The following is a 19,772-nucleotide window of genomic DNA, read 5'->3' as shown; positions in this document are numbered from 1 at the left end:
TTGCTAATCATGAATTAAATGACCATGCATTTGTGCTGTGGCTGTTTGCTATAGATTTTAACAAAGATTATATCACATGGAATGGTGTGATTATTAAGTTTTACAGATGTTTTGTGGAATCATCATGGATCTGTTCAGTAAGAAGTGGTGACTGCTTTTGCTGAATTTATTTTTGATCGTATTTCTTTATCTTTTTGTTTTTGTATGCTTTTTTTAAAAAAGTTTCATTTTTATTTTAAATATAAATATTTTGGGAGGTTATTGTACAGCACTTCTGACACTTATGTGCTTTATAAATAAGTTTGACATTAGTTTATTTAAGCTCTCCTGACATTTTGAAGTGTCTTACAGGCTGTGCTGCAGATGTGCTCACAGTTTTCTATCTTTTTTAGACCAATAAAGCCATTAGACAATTAATCCTATTTCAAAGTACAAAAATCACACACAGGACAGTTTCACACTCTTAATACTGTGAGTGTCTGACAGTGAGAGTACCGTAATGTGCATGTTTCATGGTAGTCTGTTATTTTCTGTTTCAGGATGTGATCATTCTTTTTAGATGTTTCATTTTAGTGGGCAAATCCACACTGCCATTTTTACTTACGACTAAAAAGTCTTCACTGAAATTCCTGCACCAGTAAGCTGGCTTCATGACGCAGGCTCTGACTTAAAATGCACATAAAGTGAGGAAGTGAGACCAGGTCACAAGGGGTCAAGTGAAGACACCAACCAAACGTTAATATAAACCGCAAACTTAACCACAGAGCTCCATCAGAACAGCCCATTGTAATCTGTACGCAATTATTCAACTTTGGGTAATAAATCTATGTGCTACCTACACCGAGTATTTATTTATTCCTTTTATGTGACATGAATAATTAGGTACATATTTTTTAATTTATTATTTGTCATCCATAAAATCAATAATTTATGATAACTGGATTATGCAGTCATGCTTTCTAAGAGCTGTAAGAGGCTTAACCCTCTTTTGATGAAAAACAGCTCACATTTCTCTAATTTTGAATTGTCTGCATTAGCTCTATTGATTTGACTTTTTTGATATACCTGCAGGCAATAAAGACCTTTGATGTGTTTTTGGCTCATCTTTGTTAAGGTTGTCTATTTTTTTTCTATACTATTACATTGAGTAAGCAATTTATCATATATTAGTTCCCTTTTTATTGGTTTTTATATTAATCATAAGATTCTTTTCAAGAAATTGAAAGCAGTTTATAATAATGCCTGTCTTCAGCGCCTCCTCATTATCACAATGCAATTTGCTGGAACTAGTCAATCCTGATGATGATCAGGTCTAAAGGCTTCTAGTGTATTTAGTGTGCTTGTTAACTCACACATGTGATTTTACTCACACTTATGAGTAAAATCCCCTGCTGCTGTTAAAAGACTTTATTGAACAAGCCTATTTCCTCAGACCTTCAAATCTCACATGTGTTTATTTTAGATCTTTATAACCAATCCAGATTTGTTTAGCCTCGAATTTTATGTTTGTTTTGTTGGTCATTGCTGTTTATAAAACTCCTTGGTAAATAAAGACAATGAGTTGTGGACATCAAGAGTCATGGATATAATGATGATAAGAATATAATAATAATAAATAAATAAATAAGTTTCACAATACTTGTGAATGCATTGTGGCAATTCAGACAGCACTGCAAATAGAAATGAATCTATTTGTGCTTCTGTCAAGAGACTAAAGTTAAAGTAACACTAGTTTGTGACAGAGTTAATTACATTCTGACATCTGAGTTAAGATCGACCAAACTATAACTTTAACTTTAAAGGTCATGCTTTGGCACAGCGTTTTACAGATAACCCAGGGGAGAGTCTACTGATTTTTTTTTTTTAGTATAAGTGCATTAAACTGCCTGTTTTTCATTAATTCAGATTCAACTGTAACACAATCCATCTAAACAGGATGTTGTGGTTATTTGGAATACCCTGGCCTTTAAAAGCAAAGTTGTCAACAAGCAACTTTATTCATGATTCACTGGAAAGTGCCAACAGTGCAGACCTGCCTTACAGAGGAAATGAAACAATTCATTAAAAAGGGGAAAGAAGTAGCCTACATGTGACTGATTAGACATGGGATTTGATATGACCAATATCCCTGCAGGAGAACATGGTATGAAGCAGTTAATGAACTGGAGAGCTCCGTCTGTGACAGACTGCTGCATCCTAAGTGCACAAAGAAACATCATAGGAGATCCTTCCTTGTAGGAGCTGTTCTTATTATCCTTAACCTTTATTACCCAGAAAAATCTCATTGGGATTAAAAATCTCGTTTGCAAGAGAATGCTGGCCAAGACTGACAGCAGAATGCAGAGTTTACAGAATATTCACAGCAAAACGGAAAAAGTTAACATCATCATAAATAGTTAAAAGATTCCTCAGATAATTCCTTTGACTCTATAACTCCTAATCAATAACTGTTTTATTGATCCCTGCATTTCTGTTATTGCACATCTCTGTTATTTGTAGAGTTTTTATTCATCACATCTGTTGCCATTCAGTGCATAAATATACACGTGGCACATTTTAAATTCCATTCTGCTAACTATGCATTATTTTAATGCAATAAAATCGTTATTGCTACACAATGTATTAGTTTTAATGTATTTTTGTTTTGTTTGTTTTTTAAATACTTATTTTCTTTTACAAACCTTCATGCCTTAATGCTGCTACTACACCTTCTATTCTAGAACAAATTAGAAATGGTCAATAGAGGATGTATTTGTTTGATTCTGAGTTGGATTCAAACATTCTTCTAACTAAATAGAAACGTAGTTGATTTAATATCACTTTCATTACCAGAGAATGATGTGGAAAAAGGTAGCAGTACTGAATCTTGTTGATCAGCATTAGTTATTTGCTTTCTTTTCCCTATCAGTAAGAAAACAAACAAGAGTCATGGAAACAGGTAAACAGAAAAATGACAATTAATTTTTGTATTAAAATACATTTAACTTAATACAAATAAAACTATTTGACCAAATAATCAATTACAGTTGGTCAACAACAAGAGAAGTTGATGTTCCAGCAGTTACAAATAATCAATCAATCAATAAATAAATCAATCAATCAATCTAGTTTATTTGCATACTATTATGCATACAGACAGACTGTATGTCAGAGGAATAACTGAACTCATTTAGTCTTGGCAAAGCAGTAAATGATTTGTTGGCAGTATTTCCTTTCTAGGAATGTGGAGAATGCATTTTTCACAATTGAGAAAAAGAACAAGTTGCTGTCTTCAAGCAACTAATTGCTCATAAGTGTTTGCTCTCTGTTTTATATTTGATTCCCAACAGGCTAAGACAAGGTATCATGTACTGTACACCAGGCAGTTCCTTTATTGCACAGTGAGCCATTTTATGTTCTGTTCTTAAAACACCAGTGAAGATCAGACTAAATGTTATTGGTCTGTTGGTTAACAAGGTATAGATACCTGTGGGCCTTTGGGAGAGTCCAAATCATCTCAGATCTTCTGTCATATTTAACAGAGGACATGTGGTACTTTCCACATGAATCCCTCATTGTTTCATGTCAGCTACACCTGTGGTGATTGTTACCAAAATGCTTAGTTGATCAGCCTTGATTGCACAGTTCAAGTAAAAGTCCCTGTATGTCTAGAAAATTTGACATGTTCATATTTGTGGTGAAAGGATAGAAACTAACTTTAGTTTTCTGTCATCTGTCCAATGCCGTCTTCCTCAACGTGCAAAATAGCAAGATAAACATTTCTTTTCAGTTTGCCTCGACTGCTGGTGTCCTGCTGGTTTCCCCTACACTTTTGGTTTCCTCCCCTGGCATAGCAGCTATGATGTGTCTACATGCACCTCAGAAAATATATAGTTGTGAACCCTGCTGTAAGGTTTGGTATAGACTCACCATTCTGTCTGCCTGGACAGAACACAGTTAAATCTTAATAAAGAAATAGATAAGGTTGTTAAAATAAATTTTATCCATCTTTATAGCAATGGGGGAAAAAAAATTCCATGGACTACTTTTTAAATGTGCCTAGACACTTTTATCTACTTTAAAAAGGCAACACCTAATTGGTTTATTCTAATTATTTGTGTCACCAGTCACTTTTTAATAATTTTTTTTTTATTTCTGGATCCCTCCACAACCCCCACTGAGTAAATTACCTAAAGGTTTTTGGCCTGTTATGTGTCTAATCCATCCAGTGTTAGATTATGTTAGTGCAATAAAATGTTTGTTTTATTTTTAAAATCATGTGGCTGGGTGTGTGCTGAGCTGTACACAAAACAATCCGATGGAAAATAAACTCAGTTTCAGTTCTCAAAAGCTAAATATTTCATCATTAACACAGGGAATGCGTTTTCCTGTGTAGCCAACTCCAGTTTACTAAGTTATTGATATGTAGTAACATCATATCCTTCCATACGTGAATGCTGACTATACCAGCAAGCAAGTTTAATTTGATCACAGCTGCAGCTTAAAGAATCTTCATCTTTTGGCTGTTGAGTGCTACACTCTCACAACTTTTGATAATGCTTGTTAAATGTCTTAAAGTCATTCGTCTTTCCTTTTTTTAACCAACTTACTTACAATGTTGAATCCATACCAGCAACAGTTGTCTGAGAATAACTTCATTGCGTTGTGAATACCTTACCAGTGCAGGTCCAGGTTACACTGAAGATGAAGATGGTTCAGATGGGTCTCCTGTTCTCTCCGTCATGAATGCTGCTAATGGAAAATGTGCTCAAAAGGGTCAAAACAGGCTGCTATAGAGAATTTTTGACACCAAGATGTTAAGCTTTACTAGTGTTGAATATAACCATATTCTTTTACCTAACATACGATCCAAAGAGCTGTGCTATATGACACGATAAACTTTGGTCCCCCAAGCAGATAAGAAAAGAAAATGCAAGTATATTCCCCTTGTCTTATTATGAGTTGGTAAGGAAAGAGAAACAATACAATTTAACAGGACCTACTTCAGGCTGCCAAGTGGAAACATAGTCTGACTATAGCTAAGTCACTGTACTACCAGTACCCCTGTCTCACTTGTTTTAAATGTCCTGTGTAGGAAACAAAAAAAATCACTATCTACACTTCAGGGCATCTGTCTTCATCTTGCTATCATTTTATTATTTTCTTGATATTGGACATTGTTGTATTACATCATCAAAATCTACATAACTACATCTTTCATGGCTCCTTTCAGATCTGAACTTTGATTTCATGATATTGTGTAAATCTCTATTGCACTTTAATGTGCAGCATTTTCAAGATGTCAAAAACCTTTTGTGCAAGTTGACATGAAGCTCATCTTCTACCAATTTACATGCTGGATATGTAAAAACCTCTTAAAATGAGAGAAAACAAAAAAAAAATCACAAAGGTGTATTTCTCACCTTGTGTTTTGAAAAGAAAAATGGACAAACACACACATTGTTAAAGGACACTTCTAAGGCTATTCTTAAATAAAAGACAGAAAAATCCTACATGCAGAGTGAACTTACTGTGTCTGCAGTTTTAGAAAAGGGAACTTGCAGATTCCACCCCTCCTCCCCAACAAGTGCTTCTTTAATTTCCACCTAAACCCTGGCTTTAATTTTAGGGACAGAAAATAAATAGTAGCTTAATTAAACAGCTACCAAAGAAACACCTTCAGGGTGAGAATCTATTTCCTTATACAAGTACAGTAAATGTAATCTGAGACCTCTTCACCCACACACTGTCTGCTGTTCTCTACTTTCTATTTACTGGGCCGACGTGTCAGAAATATGATGACCAGAATATGTTTTAGTAACATTGATTTAATCCTCCTTAGAAATGTTGTGCAAGGTATGTTTCATTTACAAACAGTTTCCCATTAACTTTCATCCTGGTTTTTAACTGCCCCTTATTTAATATAATACTTAAAGTTCAAAGGTAACAGAGTTTTATATTATAATAACATCCCTCTCTGTATTACATTGAGGGCTGGTTTGCATGACCATCTTGAGATCCATCAACATTTTGTTTAAGACAAATTCTTCCTCTTCTATGACAACTGTAGTGACCCAGGTGAAACTGATAGATTAGATTGATTAATTCTTGCATTTGAAGTATTGTGTCACTCTAGGGAGTCAGCAAAAGGACTTCATCTGCTATTCCCTACTGACATCTTGTTGTTTTGAACCTGCATATATGTTGGTGAAGCGAAATTCCTTATTCATTTATGACATATTGCATAATCTAAAGAGAAGAAAATGGGATTCCGATGTTTTTACATTATCAGGCTGTTGGAGGTATCAGGAATACTGTTACTCTTCATCAGGGAGTGCTAGAGTGAGTTTTCATTCATGGAAAATCCCTGGAACTCCTTGTTTCTTCATTCTGATGCTTTTGGGAAACAAAGCAGTGCTGAAAAGGTCATGTGACTTCTTGTGGGAAGTCTGTCAGCAGCAACTTGGTCCTGTAGGAGAGTGACTACTCATCCCAAGACAATCCCCTTGTGCTACCAAGCCTTTGCCTCCTTAGTCCAACAGGAAATTTGGAGTAGTAAAGAAAACACTAAGATGGGCCAATGAGATTCCTAAAGAGCTAAATATGGGGGACCAAGCTTAAACATAAGTACCCCCTTAACAAAAAGTGGTGGAGATATTTTTACAAAGAACCTTAAGCTGTATAAAAGACAGAAGTAAGTTCTTAAATGGCATAGAAATCAGCAAAGAACAAAACGTGAATGTGAAACTCTGTGGTTCATGACAGATACGTTATGACAAGGCAGCTGTGGAGGATCTAGTATTTCTGTTCAACCACTGAGGTAAATGTCAAAGGCAGACCAGTCTGGCGGTAAAGGCAAAAGTTCAGGGAATCCATCACACAATTACACACTGTTTCACGCACACCCCCGCACACACACACACACACACGCAATCACACATCCCTAATGTTTAAGGATTTACCATCAACTGGAAGAATCCCCTTCACTTTCTGGAAGCATAAAGCAAGTGAAAGTTATATATTTAGTCTTATAATAAATACACTGACAAGGGTTGAGATGTAATGGCTTGTAAATCTTCTTGAATGTTTTACATTTTTTTGTGCTACCATCACAAACCTCATTGTGTTGCATGTTAGGATTATCAGGAAGAATTATGAAGCAAGAAGGAAATAATACATGAGAAGTGTTTTGTTTTTTTGTTTGTTTTTTTTGTAGCAAAGGCCTGAACTTTGACTGATCTATTCTAATGCATAATTTTTTTTTTTTTTTTTTTATCCTTTCATACTAGCTCAGGCTTATTGTTAAATATCACTGTCTTGCTGAATGGTGAATCATCACCCTAATCTCCACCTCAGTTTTATTGCCTCAGACCAACCTATGTAACACTGCAGAAGAAAATCTTCCCCACAACACAGTGTGGCTCCAAACATATTTAACTTTGATTATGGTGTTTTCAGGGTGATATGCAAATTTAGCTTTCCATCACACATGGTGGTTTGCATACATTCCTGTTTGTGGTCTCGTCCGATCAGAGCACCTTCATCCACTGTTTTGCTTTGTACCATAGACTTCCTGTGGCAAACTCCAAAGATGATCTCCTATGGCTTTAACAATGACTTGTTGAAGTGCACCAATAATCAACAAACTATTTAAAGTTTGTGTAAATAGTTATAAAGTCAACAGACTGAAACACCTGAGCTTTGGATATTTACAGCTCATCCAGCATTATAATGAGCCTCCCAACCGCTTTTCTGATCTATTGTCTTCTTTGCTGGCTTCTCAGTTTAGATGAACATAAATGGTTTGGTGGGTCTCTATTAGAACTGTACTCTTTCTGCGTTCAGATACCACGACTGTTTCTTTACTGATGCTCTCTAACAAACCTCTCTAGGCTTCACAGAACAGCTAAAATTAAATTATATAAAAGTGAAATAACTGTTGGAGCAAGGTGACATTTGAAAAAAAAGAAATTGCAATGAATTTCATTTAAGGTTATTAGAGTAAAGTTAGCTGAATATAAATGCATGCCACAGTGTTCATGTTGTTATTCATAAAGCAACGCGATAATCATGTTCTGTTTTCTCAGTCCTTAAAATTATGTGGTACATTGTTTTGATTTATCACATAAAATCCCAATGAAATACAAGGAAGCTTGTGTGTAACTTGATAAAATGTTAAAATATTCAAGAGGTGTAAAAAAGTGTTTTTATGATTACTGCAACTGAGAGCTGCGATTGAGAAAAACATGAGCAAATTTTTATAAGCACAGTTTCAATAAAAGTTGTGCTTGAGTTAAGATGTTATTTCAACATTTCAAATAGAATGGAAAATCTTTGTTGACAATATTGTAACCAACATATTATGTTGTCCATTTATAGAAGACACTCAGATTATAGGTCTTAATAAAACTATTTAAGTAAATTCTAATTTTATTGCATGTTAAAGTATAAGAAACATTTTCTGGCTTGTTGGATTTTCACTTTCTAGCTTACTGAAAAGGTGATCTTGCTAAAGAGAAAATTGCGCAGTCTGATAAAGGGTTAATTCAGCCACCTTTTCCACTTCAATGAACTTTGTTGCAATTGAAGCAGATACAGATATTTAGATATACTCAGTATAAACACATTTTTTTCACAGTATAACTAATTTCTTCTAGGTAAACTGATTCACTGCGACTAGAGAGAAAAGGAAACTACCTCAGAGTATGACCCCGCCCTCATGCTTAAAAGGCAGAGACGCATTACGCCGCGCACAGACAGCGCCCGCGCAGCGAACAAGACAAGATAAAGTCATGGTAGGCTAAGTCTTTTATCTTACTCTCCTCTGAAATAAGAGCAACTTTTATTAATTTTGAATTTCACAAAGTGTGTTGTTTAGTGATAAGGACGATTACTTCCTTCCGTGTTGATGTAAGATAGGAAGTCAGTAACATAAAGTTCATTGTAAACAAATACGTCATGCCAGACTGGCAGCAGTTGGAGATAGAGCTTAACTTTCAGCAGCGCTGTTTATATCAAGTCTGTTAGAGATGTATTTTGTGCCTGTGTTTCTGTCTCCTACTTCCATATAAAGTGCAGTTTTTGTGGTTGACAAATGTTCTGTACTAGAATGATTTGCTTTAAAATGAAGACACATGGGAAAAGAAAAAAACAAAACAAGAAGGTGTCTTCTTATCCCTTCCGGTGTGTGTATCCGTGTGTGTCGCTGATTAATTAAGCTTAATTTGCTTAATTAAGCTTTATTTGAGCAAATAACATGTTGAGGACATGTTATTTGCTGAACATGTTCCTTAGTTTAGAACAAACTAATGATCTACTCCTTTAGATTCTGTTATTTTTAACAGTCACTAAATTAAACTTTTTGCTGCTCTGTTTACATTTATCTAGAAATGCTTGACTGCCTCTTAAAAATACATAAAACTTTTGTTGACTACACTGAATTAGTTGAGTGGGATTGATTCAGTTTCAGGATCAATCCTGAAAGCCTGTGTTTTTCCAAAGCAGTTCAACAAGGTGAGGTCCTGCACCATGTGGAAATTCCCAGACAGTTTCGTTGTGATGTCATCGCTTTGTAATGAGAAAAAGCAGAAGTCATAAACAAATTCTCTTACATAGTAGCTTAATTAGCTCTAATCTTTAATTGGGATCACTAACTACGATCTTCTACGGTACTATCAGATGTCGCAACTTTAAAACCATGATAGATGATGTACTGTATAATCATATTGCTTCATACTTAAACTTTATGTTAGTTTGTTCACTGTCTTAAATTCTAATCTTTATCCTCTGATTAAACATTTCTATAAGTAATCTCTTACATGAGGAGAAAGTTTTCTTTAATAGAGAATAAGAAGTTAGAATAGAATATGTTAGTTAATCCCTGCACAATTCAAAGATTTTCAACCTGCATATTTTCAGATTATTGGTAATAAAAAAACTGCTTTATGAAATTGGATGTCAGATATGAACTGATCAAGTCCCTTTCTTTGCTTTACTGACTTTCACATTCCACAAAAGCTAAAATAGCACACTGGAAATTGAAAAATGATACTAAGGGATTTCAGATGCTCAAACAACATAAGGTAAAATTACAGCATTGAATAAGACATAATTCCTTTACAGTGAAAATACATTGAGATCAAACAGTTAGTGTTAATAATAGGTTTAACTTTACAGAGTTAGATTACTCAGCATACCCAGTTAGTTTTCCAATACAAAGAAATTAACTGGCTACTGTCCGGTTGAAAAACGATCTTTTTTTTTGTATTGTTATTACGTATAATAATTCTGAAAATAGCAAAATAATTGGTTCATTACAAATTTTGCTGTACCCACTGCATGAGAGGAACTCTCTCATCTTCTCAATCAGTCATTCAGTGTCCTCCCATCATGCAGGTGACACAAAGTCCCACTGACCAGGCAAGCAACATGCAAAAAGAAATATTCCAATCGCCATTACAGCTCTCAACATCAGAGAAATTTCTTGCATGATTAGGCTTATGTTGTAGCATAAATCTGACCATAGCCTCCATCTTATTTCACCCCTTAATAGAGAAATCTGATCAAGTTGTATAATTCAAAATGACAATCTCTGGAATATGTTGCAAGTCATTTTTTTATTGTAACCGTATAAGCTGCTTAAATTTTTTTAAACAATGCTCAGTTGAAATTTCCCAACTTCTTATCCAGTAAGCATTTAGATTAAAGAAGTCTCCCAATAGTTTGTATTGTATGTTAACACATGTATACTTAGACCTCCTTTAAGTAAAAGAAAAGTAACAGGTGTGTTATTACGAAGGCCATCACATCTTAAGTATTTCAATGTTTTATTTTCCCTTTTCATGTTGTCACCCCTATACTGATATGACGTATGCTACATACCATAAGCCACAAGACTCATTCGCCTTTACTGAGAACATCTCTAAGCAATGCCAAGTAATGCACCAGGTATTTTTTTTCTAACCACAGCGAAATGAAACCAACCTCTGAAACAAACTGTTTACTCTAGACATGAAACCCATGTAAAAAGATTTTTTAGTTGTGTGAATCAATAACTATACCCTATAAAGAGTGTAATCAGAAACCGAGAATACAAAGGCAACAGCTCACTGATACAATTTGGAAAGAAACCAAAGCGTTCATGATAGCCAGGCTGACCTAGACACAGTGTGTTGGAATTAAATTAGACATCTACCATGGTAAAATAATGTGAACAATATCACCTGTTGTTCATATATATTGCTCTAAATATTGCTGTCACATTCCAGTTAATGTCAATTATACCAATACTAAACTTATTGTCTGCGGTCCACAGAGAAATTATCTAGCACCTGGGAATTCCCTCTTCTCTTGGTTTCTTCTTAACAGTTTAGGAGCTTATCTTTACATTGCTCTGCTGAGTGTAGTAGCTGTTTTGAAGCATTTGGAGCAGAGTAATTAGACAAATGCATGTCAGGAGCAGCAATTGATATCAACTTTATCTTGATTTGTCCTGCTTCAAGTTTTCATAATCTAAACCCTAAATAAACAGGAGGTAACTTTTTGTTTGGGAATTTCCTGAGTTAAAGCATCTACCAGGAAAATGGTGGAGAACAAATGCATTTCCTCTTCAACAATTTAATATTCTAGCTCTAATCAAAGTTTATTAAGTAACCACAGGTTTAATCAAACCACTGTTTCCTCTTCAGAGAAGCGAGATGCAAAAATAGGCTATTTGGTATGAAGATATTAGCTTTGAAGGTACCTTGTCCACAATTTAATCGTTTCCAGTAATACTGGCTTTGCACTTTCAAACAAAGTCCGTCTGTACTCCAGGGACTTCCCCTTGGGTGTTTGTTTGCAGAAGACATGCTGGCTTGTGCCTGAGCACAGCTAAGACAAAAAAAAAAAAAAAAAAAAAAAAAAGTCCCAGAACTCCCCACATAAGAATCATCAGGGATATGTCATACATTTCAGATAAAAAATTTTTTTATCTGAAATGTATGACTAAAAACTTTAGAATTAATTGAACACTGTATAGATGTACCTGAAAAATCCCAATATTTACTCTTTTATTATTTTAAGTCATTGTAATTTGTAAAAGCTCGTAGATAAACACAACCTGTTTGTTTATAACTAGATTTAGCTTGTCCTGTGTAACCAGACAATAATCTGTCGTCTTGCGGGGTTAACTTGTGTTTTTGTTTCACCAGGCATCAAGGATTTGCCACACTCTTATGTAAGTCATTCTCACATTCCACCAGTATGTCACTGTGATAATGTTGTTTCATCCACAGACAATTGCTCAATGGTCATAAATAATGTGATCTCTGGTGTAACACTTTTGATGGCTATTTGTCATCGCAGAAGTGAGAGTTCCTGGAAAATGAAAGCTTAAACACAGTGCTGATTTACAGCAAACATAAACTCTAATCAGAAAACCACTACAAATATATAAACAAAATTTCCCTACGATGTCAGGTCATGTGAAAATATGTAGCTAAGTCTTGTAGATGTGCTGAGGTGATAAAACATAGAATTAATAAGTTCAGTAGTATTTTTTTTCATTACCACAATATTTTTGTTGTAATAATACAGTACATTTGTCATCAAATTGGTGGACTACTATCTGCTGTTAAGGTGTTTCAAGCACTAGTGTTCTGACTTCATCTAACTTTTTAACAAAGCACAAAATTATTTAGACCCTGGGTGTATTCAGATTCAAAGCATATTTTTAATTTACCACATTTCTTCAGGTTTGAAGCGTTATGAACATGTTGAAGTGGGTCAACCAGAGTCCTGACTTGAATTAAATAGAGAATGTGTGCAGGTATAGATTAGTGTTTTGGCAGCGAGGCTGTAATGTGAATAAATGTTGTTCCATTTGTTGTTGGAAAAAGTATTTTTAAAAGTTTTTGTATGAGAATACATTCCCAACTGGCCTGTTAAAATTAAATCCACACCATTTGTCAGTTATAATAACCCAAATAATAAATATATAAATAGACATCAATACAAATAAGTTCAAAAATTAATTTTTGCTAATGAATGAGAATAAAAATGAGATTAAGAACTGAACAGAAAAAGTTTTTTTATTTCCAAGGTATAACACAAAAGTCATGTCATCATGGAAAAAGGTTATACATCTCTCAAGACCTTTTCAACTATAAATACTGATAGATTGTTCAAACACAGGCCATTGAAAATTATTTTTATGGGAAACCTTATTAAATTAATTTATGATACTGAATCATACTATTACATGCAACTAAAAGTCCCCAAATGTCCCAAGGGTGAGAATACAGTGATTTTAAATATTCATGCATTACTATTCTGATGTTTTTGTCTCATGCCTCACCGACTGTGAGTTAGCATTTTTACAGTTAGTGAAACATTCTGAAACCTCTAAGAATATGACTCACTGCTTCTATTTGCATGTATTTGGATTTGCAAAACGGGGAGGATTTTTATGTGTGATATAGTCGTGATTTTTTTTGTTACCTTTTGATGTTCACAATGTTTTAATACATATATCTATTTTCTGTATATATCTAGAGAACCAAGGCTGCTTCTTCTGTTTCATCTAGCTGTAACGATAATCGGACTCGGATCAGCTGATGCTGGTGAGTATTCTAATGAATCTCAAGGATATTTACATTTTTTTATGCAAGACATCTAAATAAAACATGTCGCTTGGTAGTTTAAAATGACTAGATTACATGTTAATCAATAAATAAAGAGCTGTCCAAAATTGCTGAAAAAGGATTAATCCTTTTAAAGACATATGTTGAATAGTTCAAAAATGGAAATGGAAAACTAATTAGACACAGTCATGGTGCTTTGGTTAAAGAATTTCTTAAGGTAAAATAGAAGCAACTGTTATTTTTCATCGGTTGGGAAATTCAGGAGTGCCAGCAAAATAGTGACAGGCAAGTTGGAGCATGTAGATCTGTACCAAGGGATAATATTAAAACAGAAAGTAAAGACATGGTGGAGGAGTGAGGTCCTACGGAGTAAATGAGTAAAGTGTTATGTTTCTTATCCGAAATGTCTCTTACACTTTCATTCAAGCATAGTTTTTTTCAAAAGCAAAATATATATGACAGCTAATGACACAAAGTGAGCTCATAACACTATCAATTTCCCATTCAGGAAGCTTTAGCTTGTAAAACACTTTTTGGGGACCCTGCCTGGACAGGAATTTTCCAAAAGAAATAAAACAAAAACTTAAGAGTAACTGAGATTAATCTAATTAGTCATCAAAACTTTATCAAAATGTCCCACACCCACACAAAACCTTAATGAATAAAGGCTTAGTCACAAGAGAATGCTTTTTATTGTTTAACATTTTTGATAATTTTCAATGCAGAGTTTTATGAAAGAAATATTTGATAATTTCCTTTTTTGTTTGTTTAATTTTTCAGGACATTCTCATCCAACTGTGTACCATGGGGTGGTTGGAGGAAATGTCACCTTCTACTGCCCTGTAGCACAAGAATCGCCACTGCAGTTCCTGTACTTTCAAAAAGTTGTTAATGGAGATTCCATTTTCTGTAATGGATATCATTTTTCAAAACCTCTTAAAAATCAACTTCCAAACACAGAAATGGATCAAAACCACAAACGGATGCACATCAGTAGACTAAACCTATCTGACAGTGGGCAATACCAATGTTTTTATAGGTATATAGGTGCTGTAAGTGAAGATCCCGTCGAGATCCAGATGTATCTTAACGTCACAGGTAGGCAAGTTTTTAACATTAATGTCTGTCTCACGGTTGCTTATTTTATGTATTTATGTTTCACTCTTGATGGTGGGGATGAACCTGGAATCTATCAAACCAAATCTTGGAGGTGGGCTGTCAGGATAGGTGAACTGTTATCTACTGACCCCTGGAACAATGGCTGAGCCTTTATTTTATTGTCTATTCTTTAGAAAGATATAGGGACTTTTTGAGGAGTAGGGAATGTGTTTTTAAGTGAGAATTGAGCATTATCTGTTTTAAAGAGGACTTTTCCTTTCATTTTTTCTTTTAATTTTTTTTCTTTTCTTTTTTTTTGAATACAAACTCTATGAAATGTTTCACATAAAAGCATAAACCAGTATTTCCAATTCTTGATTTTGTGACATTTCATCCTCATAAATAATGTATATTCATGATTATAATAAAACAAAAGCTTTAGTTTAATTTGTTTGACAACCTCACGTTCTCATCATCTGCCATTCTTGCAGCTTTCTTCAGTAAGCCTGAAATCACAGTCAAATGTAAAGAAGAAAGCGGCATCCCATCAGAATGTAATGTGACATGTCGCTCACATAACGGGTTACCAGGAAAACAGATGAAGTGGAATGTTCCTGGAAATAACAACGGGGAAATGTGGAAGATTGTCTTAAACGACGAAAGTCCTCCCAGAGAAGAGTTGGTTAGCATCTCCAGCACCGCAAATTTTAACTGCTCTGTTGATGAAGTGAAGGTATCCTGCTCCGTGGACCGGTTCACCTCAGAGACCGTCTCAGTGTGTAAGTCCTATTGAAACAGGACAGTGAGTTATTTTCTCTACCCTGTCTTCCACTTTTAGTCACTTGGCAAGTTTTAGGAAGTGAGTAACTAATGAAAATTCCTCTGTACATTTGATTATTTTTTTTATGGGATATGTGTGGGAGGTTTTTGCATAATCTTACTGGAAAAGTGTCTTCTTTTGGACTGAGAGGAGGTAGTTTGGCCGTCTCAGCAGTCAAACCAGCTTTGTACAGATTTATGTTGGAGAATTCCAAAAAGATGCAACACAGAATGTTTCAGCTTTCAGGACAAAAACTGAAACCAGGCATATTTCCCCACTAAATGTATGGCACAAATGCAACCCTACCAAGACAAAACTGCTTACGTAAGAGTATGAAAAACAATAGTCAGCCACTATGAGAATGAGCCTAACTCAGGACATCCCATAGGAAAAAATGACGAGATTGAGGTTCACCCTCAAACAGGACAAAAACTCTTAAAGTGGCTACAATGGAATTGTTTAGATTAAATATACTCATAGGATTGAATGTGTTAGCCAAAAGGTCTGACGTAAATCCAGTCAAAAATCCAATCATCAATTTCTTGATAGATGCAACAGACAATCTTTAAACAATCTGACTGAGTTTGAGCTGTTTTGTACAAATAAGACTCAAGATAAGTTGTTAGAGACATACCTAAAAAAGCCTTACAGCTGTAAATGCAGTGACAGGTGATGATACAAAGTGTTGACTAGAGGGTAATGAATGCAAATGGTTACACTACTTACTGAGGATATTATTGTGTTTATTTGTCTTAAATGACGCTTTGTTTTGATTTGAGCTTCAAGATTATACATTGCTTTTTGTTGCTCAACCATAAAATTGCAAATAAATAATTTCACTTATTTGAGTGTCTCATGACAAAGTGTGAAACTATTGAAGAGCACAAAATTTTGGAAGGCGCTTAAAAGAGCTAAAATATGTGTCTTACATGCTGGATAATTACAATAAATGCATTAATATACTTAAGTTTCAGATATAAATTGTAGTATCAATAGAAATAGCATGGGATTGCATTTTGTCTTTTATTTCTATATGGAATTACATTTATTCTTTTATTGCAATATGTTGGTCAGCAGATATTGAAGCTTATATTGATTAACTGAATATGATCTGTTTTAATAATATAATGTCACGGCTCTGCTGTTTTTCTGGATTATGTGCAGACATTCCTGCGCTGGTCAGCTCAACCGAATCAGATAGAATGTGATTCCAAGTTTTGCTACAAAATCTCTGAAATAACTAATTAGGAAGTATGAATCATGAAACCAAAACTGTTAAACATATCTGAAATCACTAGTTATGCAAGCAGGCGGAGAAGTAATATTCCAGAAAAACAGTTTGTTTGCAGCTGAAGGTGTGGCTTATATCTATATAATTGAGTAATCAGAATGTATACCAGATCTGACTCAATCTTTGTATGCAATTTTTCTGTCTGATCTCCGAAAGACATCGTTTGCATTTTATTAAAGCTTGGTTGAGTTTAAACTGCTGATTTGTTTTTTGATCTCTCAGATCACGAACCTGGGGGAAGATATGCCTTCCTCTTTAAAAATAGATATAAATGATTAGCTAGGATATCTATGTCAAAAACACGTTCTCCCCTAAAGGATCTTAAGCCTAGTTTAGGTCATGATTAGATCTTGTTTTAGTTCAGTATGGACAGTTTCAGTTGGGTTTTTCAGAGAACTGAATCTGCTGTTCAGTGTTGACAAAACCATAAGTGAATATAAAAGTGTATAAGATCAGTAGCTGTAGAAATACACCACAGTGAGCCCCAACAATTTACTCATCCTTTATTTCCTAATTTTATTAGGGGGCATACTCTCCTTTTAGCACCATGTTTTGTAGAAAAGCATAGAAGCACTTATGAAGCTTTTGAGCCCTGACTTCCTCAGCTGAGATTACAATGTGTGTCCCCATTATTTTGTAATAACTCCCTTCACTTGGGTTTTGAAGCAGGACATATTTTACATAAAAACCCCACACTTGGAATGTTTTTCTCTTTTTGTGGAAGCTGACTAATTGGCCCAAAAAAAAAAAAAATACAAAGGTTCCAGACTTGCACTTAAAGATGACTTTTCAGAACACATTTCAGACTCTAATATTTATTTGTTTTTTTTCTGAAGGTTCTTCTAAGGTCCCTCCAGACCCACCTTACCAATTCAGCATTGCCGTGATAGTTGCAATTGTTATTTGTTCTTTTTTGGCGATTGGCCTGATTTTGTTTTGGTGGTGGACGAACAGAACAACAGGTACTGACAAAGGTATTTCTCATGAAATCTTAAAAGTTTAACACGTATTTGCACAAACACCTCTTTGACCCACTATAATATCCAAAAAGGAAACTCATTGTCTGTTCTACTGTTTTTTTTTGTTTTTTTCTCTAGGGCCAGTAGAACAAAACAATGTAGAGTGAGTATTGGTTTATTTAAATACACCCATAATACAATTATTTGGTCATATAAAATGATTGTACCGAAGTAGACATACTGATGACAAAAAGCTTATGACATTATTTGCAACATGACCTGTCTACCAACCAGGATGGGACTCACTCACAATGTTCACTAATGTTTGTTTGTTTCCTTCCTTTTCCTTCTGTTGTATTTTCTACCATCCAGGGAGGTCATAGTTCTAAATAATATAGGAGGAGAGCCAGTGGGATCATGAATATCTGCAAGAACATTTGAACTGCAGCTCAAATGTCCTGGAATATGGGACCTAAGCTATTTGTCAGTCAAACGCATGTGACTTGAAGCCGGTGCCTGAATGCCCACCGATCCTCTGATTCACCAGGGAGTGACAGTATGCTCTCAGAGCAGAAGGAAGTATTTACATTTAACTGGATCAAATTGTGCGTCATCAAACCAAAGTGGTTAACTTTCCAAAGAAATGACATTTCCGATGGGGCGTGGCTCATTGTGCTCTCAGCGCACAATGCAAAAGATCGTCGAATGGAAACTTCTACCGAAGACGAGAAGTAAAACTGAGCCTCATGAAGACTCCTTTGTTGCACTGAGTTTTGCTGGAATGACTGCTCTACAGTCACATTTGCAAATCTGGTTTTGAATGTACTGATGTCTCAGCACTCTTAAGCGAACATTTTATACTATTATAAATCATTCAACAAAAAGAAAATAATTATATTTTTTTATTTATAAAAACGGTGTGCTTTGTACCAGCAAGACTAGTAGCCTGAAGGAACTGTTCAGGTCTTGATGTCAGTATTTTGTTTGCACAGTTATGTGCTCTGTGACGTTATTGTACCAGTTCCAGTAAAGTGCAATATTTATAAAATCAGAACTTTTTTCTTTTTAAATAAACTTTGAGATTTTCTGGGGTTCCCATTTTTATGTAAAAGAAAGTAACCATATATGTTGGACTATCATGAGATGTTTAAGTTATTGTGTCTCTCTTTTTTATGATAACAATATAATGTTTACTCTGCTTATGCAGTTTAGGGAGAGGAGCTGTCTGGTTTCCCCCTGTGCTCTGAATTACCAGACAGCTTCAAAAAGCTGCTTTCATTTCCCTAAAATGTGCATCACAGTTCTCTTCAGGGACACTTCTGTTTTTTTGTTGTTTTTTTTCTATGTGATGAGATTTTTTTTTGTATTGACATGTATAAGAAAATAAATAAACTATGTATTTAAGTTTTAATAATGCTGGGGAAACAAATGTTGTACCTCGTTTGCATATGTCTGTATTTAAAAAATTTAGAATTTTGAGAGAAAAATTGTGCACTGTTCTGACACTAAAGCGGTTACTGTGGTGCCACAATAAAAGAAACAATTTAGTGTGATTTTATGTAACCAAACTAGACGATTTAGTGCATAACTGTGAAGCGTGATGAACATATTACATCGTTAAAAAGCAAATAAAAATGTGAAATGTGCAGTGTGCAAGTATTATATAGTCAGCCTTTCAGTGAACCAACACCATCATAACCAAGGAACGCAGCAGATAGGCTTGGGAAAAAGCTGCAGATCAGTTTTAAAGTAGGGTTGGGTCATTAAACAATTTCCAAATGTAATTGTCCACTGCTCAATCTATCATATGAAAATGTAAAAATAATGCCATAGCCACAAATTTGCCATGACATTATTATCTGCCCAATCTGACTGGCTGGACAAGGAGAGTAACAGTCAGAGAAGCAGGCAAATGGTCCATGCTGACCTTGGGAGAGCTGCAGAGATTTACTGCTCAGCTGGATATGCAAACAGGACAAGCAGTTATTAAGCTTAAAATTGTT

The 19,772-nt window shown here is 34.8% G+C and overlaps 1 protein-coding gene across 2 annotated transcripts; it reads left to right on the top strand.

Moving 5' to 3' along the window:
- Positions 1–8,636: 8,636 nt before the first annotated feature.
- On the top strand, positions 8,637–19,417 carry LOC122832107. 2 transcript variants are annotated; one of them, XM_044118526.1, is made up of 8 exons: positions 8,637–8,774; positions 12,171–12,196; positions 13,513–13,580; positions 14,382–14,699; positions 15,191–15,478; positions 17,647–17,772; positions 17,908–17,932; positions 18,142–19,417. In XM_044118526.1, the coding sequence occupies exons 1-8, from the start codon at positions 8,685–8,687 to the stop codon at positions 18,188–18,190; spliced, it is 990 nt and encodes a 329-aa protein (XP_043974461.1). In that variant the 5' UTR covers positions 8,637–8,684; the 3' UTR covers positions 18,191–19,417. The 2 variants fall into 2 exon arrangements, with proteins under 2 accessions (XP_043974461.1, XP_043974460.1); XM_044118525.1 differs by having other exon boundaries at positions 17,647–17,784.
- Positions 19,418–19,772: the final 355 nt, after the last annotated feature.

This window comes from Gambusia affinis, linkage group LG06 (genome assembly GCF_019740435.1).
Source record: "Gambusia affinis linkage group LG06, SWU_Gaff_1.0, whole genome shotgun sequence".
Classification (NCBI taxonomy): domain Eukaryota; kingdom Metazoa; phylum Chordata; class Actinopteri; order Cyprinodontiformes; family Poeciliidae; genus Gambusia; species Gambusia affinis.
This window is presented reverse-complemented; position numbering and strand designations above follow the sequence as displayed.